Source organism: Thermomyces dupontii (assembly GCF_041956625.1).
Source record: "Thermomyces dupontii strain NRRL 2155 unplaced genomic scaffold VTN31scaffold_7, whole genome shotgun sequence".
NCBI lineage: Eukaryota > Fungi > Ascomycota > Eurotiomycetes > Eurotiales > Trichocomaceae > Thermomyces > Thermomyces dupontii.
This window is the reverse complement of record NW_027192313.1, coordinates 556236-569154: the sequence shown is the minus strand read 5'-3', so window position 1 is coordinate 569154 and position 12919 is coordinate 556236. Positions and strand designations below refer to the sequence as shown.

Here is a 12919-nt window from a genome sequence, read left to right as displayed (position 1 = left end):
CGTCCATCCATGAGGCGGTTCAACGACTTTTGAACATACGAGAGGTACTAACCCTGAATCTCCTTAGATTAATGCTGTTGATGATAGGACTGCTACTACTTATGTAACCAGTTTTACCCTTTATTTTGCTTCCTCAATGCTTCTGAGCCTAAGTTGAGTCATGACAGACGTGGTGCCTGGATCGGTTACTATTACCAATCCCACTATCACCTCTAGCACGTCTGAGCCCAATCCTGGACGCAGGTCCGGTAGCCAGGTGAAACGCGCATGCGATCAGTGCAAGTTCCGAAAGATAAGGTAAGCTTTTTTGCTATGGATGGTGACGGGAGATTCCCGGGTTGCGTTGTTTGGCCATTGGAGAGATTGAGCCACCAACGAAGCTGGCACGAAAAGTGCTGGAAGTAGACACTCGAAACACAGACCGCGTTGCTGACTCGCTTGCTGCTCAGGGTACCAGCTTGTTCCAAGTTGTTGTGTTTATCTTCAAACTTACATGCGAGGGTGTCAATTGCTTATACCATCTGTTTTTTAATAGTGCAGTCTTTCGCAGCCATGTAAGATATGCGTCACAAAGGGCTTTGCATGCACCTTCAATCAGCCCCAGAAGAAAAGAGGTCCAGTCGGCAAGTGAGTTCTCCTTGAGCGTTTTCGGGCCAGTGTTTTTGCATTAACTAAATCGCTTGGCCCTTCGAAGACGCTTGTCCGAGATTCGTCGACAGCAGGATGCTCTCTCGCCGCCGGAAAGATCGAGGCAATTAGGGACGTCGTCAGCGTCTCTCAACTCACCCAGCCCGGCCGAGTCAAGTCGGAATGAGCTTGATTCTGGAAATTCATCTTCCATTCATCGTCACGGTGCTTCTCATGGCCAGAGCCAGGGCTTGTCAGACCCTGTTGATGCTCTCGGGCAAGAGCGGTCGAGTTCAATCGTCATGGGATCCACGTGGGATCCCCAGATGGCGATGGATGGACTGCATGGCGCCAATAGAGCTCCCTGGAGCGATAGTCCCTCTGATATTGAACACTGGCTGCCAAACACGCTGGCGCTTCAACCTTCGTCTTCTGTGCTACCGGGGACGGTCACGTTCATGAATGCCTCCCTCCCGTCGATTGTTCAAATGGGGGACCAGCATCCTGCGGGATTAACTACATTTGCCGCCGGCCCTTCACACGCGTCCGAGCAGGAAGCGCCGCTAGGCTCCGAGCCGCCACCGGCAACTGCTCATAAAACAACGCACGTGTGGCCAGCATCGATTTCTGAGTCGAGCTTGATACCTTGGATCGACATGTATTTTGACCGGTTGTATCCAACACTGCCCGTTCTAAATCGCTCCTCGTTATTTTCCAGGATTTTGTCACGAGAGCACCGCCACAACCCTCAGTTTGGTGCCATGCTGTTGTCGCTGTGTGCGTTTGCACTCACCCAGCCGGTTCAGATTAAGGAGCAGCCGACCTCGTCCTCTCGAGCTTCCCAAGCAAGGTCGTTGATGGATGAGGCCACCAAGATGCGTAGCTCGTCTGATTTCGGCGAGAACCCGACGCTGGACGCCGTTCTGACTAGCTTCTTTCTTTTTGCAAGCCTCTTTGGGAGCAACCAGCACAATGCAGCCTGGCTTCGTCTGCGGGAAGCTGTGGATCTTGGTGCAACGATGCGGCTACACGATCCAGACTCGTTCCAGGGCCTCGCTATCGAAGAACAGGATCAACGGTTACGAACATATCTTGTCCTTTCTATTACGGAACGGTATGTAACCCTGCGTCTGACAGAGAAAGAGTTCCTTCACGCTAATGAGTCCTTCATTCGTCACAGAGCGTACGCTCTTCAGCGCCGGCACCCTATTGGTTTCAGGGGTAGGCCTGGTTTTAATATGCGTTCGATCCACAAATTCATTCACAGTGCGAGCAAGATGGTATCAGGTATTATCATACACGATGACAAAGATGCCTCTGTGATGCGAGGACTCGCCCAGCTCATGGACCTGTTCGAGGCGATCGATGAGGACATCGTCGATTGTTGGAACGGGAGGTGCGATACAGCCAACAGCCTGTGCAAAACCTTCGACCGAAATAAGGCCTTGGCGATGCATCAGAATCTGGTGGATGCTGTAAACCCAGGGGGAAATCGAAATAGCATCTGGTCCAGTCTCTACAACTTCTCCGCTGGGGACAGCGAAGCGGGCGCCAGCAGCACGGCTCTCAGTGAAACACAGCGCGCAGACATTCTCATCACCCAGAAATGGCTCCAGAACTGTATCTGGCACCTGTGCTTAACGCACAACCTTCTCCAGAATCAGCCAGAACCTCCTGAGCTCAATTTCCAATATGCCATCTCTATCGCCGAGTCGACAGTGGACCTGTGCGCGTCGTTAAGCCTGCGGTCCATGGAGGTTCATGGGATTGGCCTGGTGAGTCAGAAATGACATCGCCCGGCGGGTTCTTTCATACGCACGGTTTGTGAGCTGAAACACTAACTGAGATAGATTGAAAAACTATACACCATCGCAACATCTGCCTTAACCTCCTCTTGCTGGATGTCTTCTCTGAGCCATCCTAACGAGGCTACATTATCGACGGAGACATTGCCGGGCCTCGCACAGGGGTTCCTCAAGCTGTTGACAACTCTTCGGGGCGGAAATCACCCATATTTGGAGAGATACCTTGCTGACCTCAATCAACAACCGCTTGTTAGCGACACATGAGAGAAGTAGGGGGGTTGCTCTTTCTCTCGAATACAATCAGTGCACGTTGAAGAAAAGCTACGACAAGAATGCCGCTCGCTACGAAAATGACTCGGAGTTGTCAAGAGCCATTGTGAGACTGGCTGTTGTTTGATCGATTGGTCTTTGATATAAGGAAGTCACAACTGTACTATAGGTAGATGAAACGATGTACAAAAGTCATCTCGTTTTTTCAAGATTTCTAGATTATGGCCCTTCGGATAACTACCTAGTACCTATTGCCGGAGATTTCACCACATTTCTGCTTCCACTAGTGACCAACGCCCATGATGGCTTCCTTTGGAAGGATCGTGGCTTGCTTTGCTTCCGTAGTGGTCTCGTACGTCCGCCACCGCCACATCGGGATCTTAGCATCGTACATTTCATCAATCTCGGCGAATGTCCGCCCACGAGTCTCCGGCATGAAGAAGAAGGTAAAGATGATAATACACATCATGCACCCGGCAAAAACCAAATAAGTCTTGGCACCGAGGTTCGCGGCGTCGGCTGCGGTGAGCTGTGGCACTGCAAAGGTTGTGATGACCGCCGTGGTTTGGCACCATGCGACCGTATATGCCATTGTATGGTTCCGAAGCTTGGGGGTTGCAATTTCCGCCGGCATGAGGTTGGAGATGGAATAGAAAGAAGCCGCCCAGAAGAAATTGAAAATGAACGAAAGCGCAGCGATTCCCAGTGCGGCCTTGCTGTTGGTGTCAATGTAGAAAGCAAGCACTCCCGCGATCACGTCGATGACCAGAAGGATTGACATGCCGGTGAGAGCTGTAGGTCTGCGGCCGGTGCGGTCGAGCACGAAAGGGGCAGCGATGGTGCCAGCAAGCGTGCAGCATGACGCAATGACCGTAAGCGCAAACTCGCTGCCGACGCCGAGTTCCGTGAGAAAAACTGTGGCGTATGTGGTCGAGAGGATGATACCGGATATCTGGTTCAGCGAATAGAAAGAGCCCGCTGTCAGAGTACGTTTGAGATTCTGACGGTTGAAGATCTCCCAGAACCGGACGTTCTCGCTGAGCGCTCGTTCGTTGTCCTCGCAGAGCTTCATGATGCGGAGCTCTTCATCAACCTGCTTGTCGCTGAAACCACGGAGTTTTCTCAAGTTGCGACGCGCTTCTTCCATTCTCTCTTTGCTCACTAGCCACTGTGGGCTTTCTGGCAGGGCGATCGACAGCGGGATTAAGATGACGGGCAGGGCCCCTTGAACCGCAAGTGGGATCATGTACGATAGTTTCCCATCAATGCTATGCGATGCGTAGACCACAAGGGTAGCCGCCACACCGGCGACCAGAGCCAGAATGTTGGTGGTAGCGACAGCCCTACCGCGCATGGACGGCGGAACCACCTCTGAAAGGTATAACGGGGCAGTAGCATTGGCGATCCCAATGAGTACGCCGTTCCAGAAGCGGCCGATGACGAAAGCGGCCAGGTTCGGAGCGAACAGCTGCAGGAACACCCCACCCAGCGAGATGAGGTATGATCCGATGAGCGGCCACTTCCTCCCCCAATGATTGTTCACCGGGGACGCTGCCATGCCACCAAAGATGGAGCCGACAAGGGGGACGGAAAAAATGAGATTTTGGTTGCGGGCTGTGAAGACATACTTTCCAGTCACCGGATTGGGACCTTGATACTTTTTGACCTGGAAAGCGGCAAGCGGCTGCATTAGTTCTGCCCATTGAATGGATTTAGGAGACTATCGTAACGGGAGGTACTCACAAATGGTTCTAGAGCAACGACAGGTGAGATGACATTGTTATCAAACCCGAAGAGAAATGCGGCAGACCCGAAAGTGATACACGCCAGAATTAAGAGTCCATTGACAGTTCGCCCACTGACTTCGGTTTCAAGGAAGTACGGTCGATGCGTCATTCCCTCCAGATGTGAGACAGCCGGCTTCTTCCCGTCATCCTCTGCATACTTTTGCTTCTCGCTCGTGGATGAATGAGGCGATTCCATGGCTGAGTGAGTACCTGACGCAAAATAAGTAGTACTATGAAATAGAACTCATCGGGAGTCGAATGCGGAGTGCAATGAGAGCACTGCCCATGGGTAAACCCGCCGCTTTTTAATTGCATTACTTCTCCGCAAAAATCAAGTGATATCGGGAGCTGCTCGAGAGGTTGAGGTGAAAACAAGATGGAGAGCTCCGCGTTCGGAGAATCAAGGATTTGAAGCTTTTGTTTCTTGCACAGTCGATGCGTTTCTTATTAGGGTTTTTCCTACCCCGTCAGTCGGTGAAATTCTGATTGGTCCGGAACCCTGGATCACCACCGGCTTCGATAAGGTTATTCGCCTTACCCCGTGTGCCTTGTGGTTCCGCCGTTCTGGTTTCGCCGAAATTTCCCCGTGGGGACTCGCTGAGAGATCATCTCTGGCAGTCTGTTTGAACTTCCGCTTGCTTTCTTCGCTAGCGCTACGTCGTATCGCCGTTTCGCCGAAGATAGTACTGTTGCGGAGTTACGAAGCGGGCGGAACTTTGCAGGGCGTAGAGAGGTCCATTGTCCCGTTTCTCAATGACAAACACAATATTTCGCATACCAATAATGCGGTCTTCGCTTCGATGTATCTATCTCATTCGTCACTACTTCTCTTTGAGCAGTCCAGTGTCAAAGTAACCTTCCACCTCAGAGACTGTCATCGCTTTGAAGATTTCATGACACCATGGAAGCCTCGACGACTACAATCTTTCCAAATATTGAGAGACTGCCTTTCTCCGACATTGGCCCTATCAGCTTCGCCTCCAAAGAACCAAGGATAATCCCTGAAGAAAAGAAGAAACAGGGACAGTCGGAAAGGCAACTTGAAGATTTTCTGCGATGGCGACCTGCTTTCCACCTGATTGCCCCCAGCGGGTGGATGAACGACCCCTGCGCGCCCGGATATGACACGAGTACCGGTCTTTACCATGTCGCGTTTCAATGGAATCCAAACGGCAATGACTGGGGCGATATCGCCTGGGGCCATTCGGTGTCGCGTGATCTTGTATCTTGGAGCACATCGGAAACCCCTATTCTCAAACCTGCCACGAGCTATGACTGCTGTGGCGTCTTCACAGGTTGCTTTTGGCCTTCGAGCCTCCGCGGCGAGAAGGACGGGATTATCACCTACATATATACATCAGTCAATCGCCTACCAATTCACTTTACATTGCCATACGTGCCGGGAAGCGAGTCTCTCAGCATCGCAACATCGGATGACGGTGGAAAAACGTGGGTCCGGTTTCCAGGAAATCCGATTCTCTCTGGGCCGCCGCCAAACCTCAATGTTACGGGCTGGCGAGACCCGTTTGTGGCGTCATGCCCAAGGATGAAAACGACTCAACGTGTTCCGTCCACGGAAGAGGTGTTGTATGGATTCATTTCCGGAGGAATCCTGAGCAAGACACCCACTGTGTTCGTCTATTCCATACGTGCAAATGACTTGACGCGGTGGGAATACATTGGACATTTGTTCGATGTTGGCCTCAACTTCAGTCCTTCGAGATGGTCTGGCGACTTTGGTGTGAACTGGGAGGTTGCCAATTTTGTGACATTGACAGACGAAGAAGGGACGTCAAGGGAGTTCGTTATCATGGGTGCAGAAGGTTGCCAGAATAAGCACCAACCAAGTAGCGACAAGGAGCGAAGGAAGATACAAACCGTTCCGAGTCGAACTCCACGGTCCCAACTCTGGATGTGCGGCGAAACTCAATCCAACCCCAATCGCGACCCATCAGAGCCCCTGATGACATACAAATATGGGGGGGTTTTCGATCACGGCTGTTTTTACGCTGCCAATTCGTTTTGGGATCCGGTAACTCAGCGCCAAATCGTCTATGGTTGGATTACGGAGGAGGATCTTCCGGATGATCTACGTCATCGTCAGAATTGGAGCGGATGTCTCTCTATTCCACGATTCATGAAGCTCATAACCATACATCGAGTCACGAGGGCGCGCTCGACTCCGGATTTGAAAGCCATTACATCCGTTGAAGTGGAGCTAGAAGGTCAAGGGGAAACTTACACTGTCCGTACACTTGGAATCGTGCCAGATCCGCGACTGGAGAAGCTGCGCAGCCAAGCCCGCAGGGCTACATTGCCTGTTACAGACTTGGGAGAAGTTTCTTTGCAGGGTTCGCTTCATGGCGCTGGGTTCCTGAGACTGGAGACGTGCCAATGGGAAGTCGATTCTGAGTTTTCTGCAGGAAAAGCCTGTCGCCGCGTGGGTCTTGTTATCGGGCACTCAGAGGGTAAGTCAAAATCCATCACGCCATTCATTTGGCTAGAGTAGTGCCAAAACCCTAAGCTTGCTCGATTGATTTTAACCCTAACCCTAAAATTAGATTTCGAATATCGCACCACTCTCTTTTGGGAGCCCGGCAGCGAGACCTTCTTCATCCACCGCCCACACGCACCCGGAATCGATCCGCGAGTCAACCATGCTCCGGAGTCAGCACCTCACACGCTCTTCTCATCATACACCGGCGAAGCCGCAAGTGGAGAGCAAGCTGAAGTTGAAGAACCGCTGCGCATCCGTGCATTCTACGACCGCAGCGTGCTCGAAGTCTTTGTCAATGAGCGCACCGCCATCTCGACAAGGATATACTTGCCGAAAAGCCGCTGCGTGGGAATCAAGTTCTTTGCGCAGGCTGAAGATGATGGATCCCGTGAAGAATGCGGAAATGATGGTGCCCCTGCTGCTGTGCTGTTACGGGCTGTAGTCTGGGATGGCCTTTGCGCGATGTAAGAATGAGTTTATTTGTGTCTAAAAAAGCCAATTTTATCGACTGCCTACTAGCTTAACAACAGCCAGCAGAAGAAGGGCACGCATCATTGTACTTAGTACTACGTAGTATTTACAGAAACAACCACGAGCCACCAGCACAGCTGTCGTACTTTCCGAAGCGCATGATTAGAGTATAACTCACTCGAATCAAGGTACCATAACTCAGTAGTACAAGCAAGGTAGAAAAGGTAGTAGCTGGAACCATCGGACACTATCCACGAAGGAATGAGGATGTCAATGGATCAATCGTCTTATTGAACTACCAGATGGTAGGTAGTACCTATCAATGAAACACACTACTGCACCACTTTACAACTAAATCAATGAAATAGTGAACTGCAATGACTGCAAAACAGAATGAACTCAAACTCCATCCAGTCCGGTTTTCACTGACGATCAGGATGGTCAGCGGGTTGCATCAGTATTCCCTTCAAAGGCCGGGGAACATTCTCCCCATCGCATCGAAGTTCAAAGTCCGGCAGTTGCCACTTACGGCCACGAATCTCGAGAGTCGCTTTGATGACGTATTCATCGTACATCTCCTGGCGGGCAATGAAAAACGCGATCGGCAGATAGGTCCCGAGTCGACGAGGGCTCGGCCAGGCTCCAATGGGTGTGTTGCAGATACTGACCTCGGTAGATCGAGTGACGGAAGATTCATCATTTTGCAGCTCCTCTTTTGACTCATTCTCCCGCCCTTTCAGAATCACTAGAAAGGTAAGCTTCCCGTTGCCGACAGTGATGGACGGTTCCTTCGACCCAGTAATTTCGAGCTCTACACACACATTGCTGCGTTCTGACCCAAGTTTCGCGTGAACATACAGCCATCTGAATTTCAGATCTGCATCCTTGACCGCATTCAACGCCGCGGCAACATCACCCTGAGAGAACATCTTAAGTTCCCTGCGATATTTCGAGTCTCTCAAACGTTCAATCTGGGTTGGATTAATGAAGTTCCCATTGGGAATCTGGGACCAGCAGATTGTGTCGGACATGATGTTTGTTGCTGGAATTTGTTCTTGATGACGATGCAAAGGATTGTGGTCATTTTCAAGCTTCAAGAGTGAAAACGATGCCTCCTTTTGTATTTCGTTCGAGATAGAAATGGACTCTTGAGCCAGACGGAAAACTCCATCCTAGTAAATCGAGATAGCTGATTAATCCGTCAAGTTTTCCTGTCTGGACCCATATGCCCTGGATTCTCGGATGGTGTCGCCAAAGAGTGGTTTTGCCCAATGCCATCGTTCACTCTTTGACCTGTCAAGCCTCGAGATTTCCGCATTTGTGCGATAAAGGTTCCAGTTTTTGTTAGGCGGCAAGAGAGGGGGTGCTTCACACAGTTGCATCACCTGGATCGAGGTACATGAACTAGTCGCAACATTGGGAAACGACAAAGATGTCAATCTCGAAGATAAAATAGAACATTGTGTACCTACCTTCACTTGTAGGTGGTAATGTAGCCCGCAAGCAGAGCAGTCAGGGGAACTGTCACGAAACTACATGGAGAATCTTGGTCCTCTAACGGATAAAGTTAGGTACTTGAATAGAGCTTTTGGAGCTTAGCATAGCCGTCTTCCATGTCTCATTGAGCAGTTGTATCTCAGTGCCTCAGTTCATTCGTTCTGACCGCGGGCAGCCTACTAATGCATTGTGAAGTACTAATATGAAGTTACAATGGATGTCCCATATCCTACATCAATGCATCCATTCCCTTCGTCGAGGCTTCCTAGTTCAATTATAACCGCGTGCCCAGCCACGGAACAAAGAGCGAGCTTCATGTACTAATCATTGCAGCAATGGTTTCACCTCAATAAGACTGTTTGATGGTATCCATAATATCCTATGGCACCACATTACCCTAAGCTCGCTCTGTTCCAAACAAGTAACTGTCGGTAATGAGCTTGTGATGGGACAAACTGGAAACATCACAGTTAGACCGTCAAGTTAACAGTAGTCCTACGGATTGCCGTAGCTGAGCGTGGTGTATGTTTCGATTTAAACCCCGGTCAAGTTGGATGCGCTTGATCAGGTTGCCTGCCTGACTCGCTTAACAAAGGTGGATCGAACATCTTTATTGTTTTATAACCCAGCTTGATCGAACGTTTTGGGGCAGCTATATTTGACTAATCCCCTTACTACTTACGGAGTAGGCCTAGTACTTCTAGTTACGAAGGCTAACTTCAATGTAGACAAAGTATCAGACGCACTAGTATCCATACATGTAGGGGAAATAGGAACAACATGAACAACCTGTTGTCATGAAACTTCATTAATTGACGAACGAGTAAGAGCAAAATCAAGTGAACAAGCAACAGAAAATCTCGAAATCCATGGACAAAGAAGTAAACAGCAAAGAATCGCAAAACAACTTGAAATCAAACCATGCAGAGAACAAAACAAAGAAATCAAGGAAAAAAGGCCAAACTAAAATATCGTCAACCTCCAGCCCTCAGATGCAGGGCTAACTTCTTCAAGTTGACCGTATTGCCCCGGGTTGATGCAATAAACCGTCGAAGGCCTGAAGGATCCCCGAGTCGTCGCACCGAAGCGAATATTTCGGCAATTCCCACCTGCAACCATCTATCTCGAGGACCGAAACGATTTCGTATTCATCACCCGGCTCTACGCCAGAAAGGGTAAAGCCAATTGGCAGATAAGTAGCGAATTGACGGGGGCCGCCTGGCCAGATTCCGACACGGTACTCGTTAGTACATGTATAACTCTCAACTTCGTGAGAATCGAGTTCCTCATCCTCTTCCACGACTTCCTCCGTATTATCCGACTCGTTAGCATCACCAGACTCGTTAGCATCACCAGACTCGTCAGCACCACCAGACTCGTCAGCACCACCAAACTCGTCAGCATCACCAGACTCGTACTCATAATCCGACTCGCACTCCCTGTGTTTCAGGATCGGTGTAAGAGTTAATTTTGCAAAGCCCTCGATTATGGAAGGCTGGCCCGACAAAGTAGTGCTAGTAATCTCAAGCTCTACACCCACCCGGCTGTCACCCGACTCGGAGGCAGCGTATGGTTGCAGATAAAGCCATCTGAACCTTACATTCTGAATCTTGTTGCTGGAGTTCGAGATTGCGGCATGAGCAGCATTTGAGAACGCATTATAAGTCCTGCGATAGTTCGTGTCCTTGAACAAGCGAGCATGATTTTGATTGAACTTTGATGTATAGTCGATGGAGGGAAGCCCATTGATTGGCATGGCGTCAGATGTTATCAAAAATAATACCTAGCAATCGATCTTGTTGTCTGGATATATACCTACTACGGTGATTAAGTTCGTGCTTCAGGTATGATGAAATTCCCTCTTTTTCTAAATTCATTCGGGCAGAAGGAAAGTACTCGAGTCAAACGGAAAATTCCATTGATTCATCAAGAAGCCGGGTCATTGCGTCAAGCTCTCTGTCTAACCACATATGAATGTCCTGAATGATCAGGCAGCGCATCCTGTCGACGCTCGGCTTCGCATGCGTCTCTCAGATCCATATGCATAATCCCATTGTTGATTCTTTGACCAAAACATCCGTAGAAATCCGGCATTCGTGCTCTACCATTTCTCATCAGGCGATTGATCGGTGGAGATGGTGCTTCACAAAGCCGCATCACCTGGATCGAGGTATAGATAGTAGGGTATGACTTAAAGGAACTATAGTGACACTAAGAAATGACAAAGAAATGTCAATCTCGAGGACACGATAAGTAGTAGCGTGTAACCTGCAAACAGGGCAGAACTTCTTGTCACCATGTTGTTATCAAGAAACCCCATTGAGAATTCTTGACACAAAGCTCGAGGCTTAATCACAATGTATGCTTCGACTGCGTAATGAAGTGATGAAACGGCTTTGACCTCCTATGGGCCGACCTGATTGACTGGTGTGCTGGAAGTTCTTTATTTCGCTGCTTGCTTACCTGTAGCTCTCCACGAATCAAGGATGTAACAGTCAACAGCTACCGCAACGGGGAATGAGCCTGCAGGTAACTGAAAGCGGCCCGGTGACACCAAAGAGTCACACTGGCTGGCTTCAATGCAGCTGAATCAATCTGTCATGTCTACCACGTTGGTTAGAGGACAAGGAGGCCACTGTAGGTAAAGCTCCACACCGACATCGGATACTAGCTGTCAATGAACGCGGAAAGACAAGCACCGTAAGCAATCTCTCAATCAAATGGAGCTCATCATTTACCTAATGGTTGACATTCTCAGTGAACTGACAACTAAAGAATGAAAACTGTAAACTGGGCTGTAAGAACCGACACAACTTGAAATCAAACCATGAAGAGAGTAGAGGAAACAATCAACTCCACCTTTAGAACCGTCAAACATTCGGGGTACCGGGCTGTTTGCTTATAGTATTGACACGAGGCTTGAAAACACCCTGAGAAACCAACTGAAGCTCAAATTCTGGCAAGAGCCAGGTGCTTTCCCAGTCGTCTTTGACGATCGTCCGGAACTTGTAATCATAGCCCGGCTCCGCCCCAAAGATGACACCCTTGATCGAAACAAAAAGCCCGTGCCTCCGAAAATTTGGCCAGACTCCGACGCTTTGATCCACGGTATCAGATACGAACTTCCATTCGAATCGTTCACCGGCCAAACGCTCCCATCCCGTGCCATCATTCGGTCGTTTGCGGGATTCCAGGCTCATTTGAAACCACCCGTCGTCGGAGAAATTACCTTTGCATATTTCCCAGCCAACTGGCCCGGTTATCTCAAGCTCAACTGTCAACTCGCTGGATCCCTGTTCAGGGCCCGTGGTCGACTTAATGAACAGCCATCTGAAAGACCATTGGGGACTTGTACAGAGAGGAATGTTGGGGGTGCGAAGAAACTTTCCGGGCTGACGATCCATAGATCTGACCTTTGAACTTTCTTTTTTCTTCGTGTAACGGTGTAGACTCAGTGGAGCATTGTCCCGTTGTTGAGGGCAGAATATGTATCGATTTTGTTCCTTAATGGTGTTACCGTCTTACATTTCAAGTCTGACGGGTCTTCTTGCTTTTATATGTCATTTAGGCAGAAAGTGTAACATCTGAATGAGACGGGGAAATCCGTCAATTCAGCGATACGACTGATTGTTCTGTGGAGTTCCCCGCGTGACTGCGTAGTGTAAGTATGTCTCGATGTCGGGAGAGTACCGTCAAAGCGTGGTTACCATCGAGTATGCGCAATGACATTGTTACCAGTCTTTAGCTCGAAGCATTTCCGAATACTATCTTTGTTAGTAGTCATACGGGATCATAGGTAAGTAGAGATGGATGGTAGGTAGTACTTCACAAAGCCCCATTCCTAGTTCAAGGTTTCAGTGTGAGCAAACGAATCGAAGTATCGAGGGTGAGGAAAGAGAAAGCAATGTCAATTGTACAAACACAATAGCATGTAATCGGCAGGAATGGATACGTACCAGATTCCA

At 49.4% G+C, this 12919-nt stretch overlaps 6 protein-coding genes across 6 annotated transcripts; 2 read left to right on the top strand and 4 right to left on the bottom strand.

The window, feature by feature from the left end:
• Window positions 1–160: 160 nt before the first annotated feature.
• VTN31DRAFT_6543 (uncharacterized protein) lies at window positions 161–2696 on the top strand (the record flags this gene model as incomplete). The annotated part of the gene is made up of 5 exons (XM_069407165.1): window positions 161–297; window positions 541–627; window positions 695–1741; window positions 1808–2402; window positions 2478–2696. The coding sequence occupies 5 exons, from the start codon at window positions 161–163 to the stop codon at window positions 2694–2696; spliced, it is 2085 nt and encodes a 694-aa protein (XP_069258718.1).
• A 289-nt stretch (window positions 2697–2985) lies between these two features.
• VTN31DRAFT_6542 (uncharacterized protein) lies at window positions 2986–4685 on the bottom strand (the record flags this gene model as incomplete). The annotated part of the gene is made up of 2 exons (XM_069407164.1): window positions 2986–4368; window positions 4446–4685. 2 exons carry the CDS (start codon window positions 4683–4685, stop codon window positions 2986–2988), a joined length of 1623 nt encoding a protein of 540 aa, XP_069258717.1.
• A 705-nt stretch (window positions 4686–5390) lies between these two features.
• Window positions 5391–7454, top strand: VTN31DRAFT_6541 (uncharacterized protein; the record flags this gene model as incomplete). The annotated part of the gene is made up of 2 exons (XM_069407163.1): window positions 5391–6957; window positions 7051–7454. 2 exons carry the CDS (start codon window positions 5391–5393, stop codon window positions 7452–7454), a joined length of 1971 nt encoding a protein of 656 aa, XP_069258716.1.
• A 425-nt stretch (window positions 7455–7879) lies between these two features.
• VTN31DRAFT_6540 (uncharacterized protein) lies at window positions 7880–8488 on the bottom strand (the record flags this gene model as incomplete). The annotated part of the gene is made up of 1 exon (XM_069407162.1): window positions 7880–8488. The coding sequence occupies one exon, from the start codon at window positions 8486–8488 to the stop codon at window positions 7880–7882; it is 609 nt and encodes a 202-aa protein (XP_069258715.1).
• Window positions 8489–9963: 1475 nt separating this feature from the next.
• On the bottom strand, window positions 9964–10710 carry VTN31DRAFT_6539 (uncharacterized protein; the record flags this gene model as incomplete). Its single annotated transcript, XM_069407160.1, has 1 exon — window positions 9964–10710. The coding sequence occupies one exon, from the start codon at window positions 10708–10710 to the stop codon at window positions 9964–9966; it is 747 nt and encodes a 248-aa protein (XP_069258714.1).
• Window positions 10711–11824: 1114 nt separating this feature from the next.
• Window positions 11825–12358, bottom strand: VTN31DRAFT_6538 (uncharacterized protein; the record flags this gene model as incomplete). The annotated part of the gene is made up of 1 exon (XM_069407159.1): window positions 11825–12358. One exon carries the CDS (start codon window positions 12356–12358, stop codon window positions 11825–11827), a length of 534 nt encoding a protein of 177 aa, XP_069258713.1.
• Between the last annotated feature and the right edge of the window lie 561 nt (window positions 12359–12919).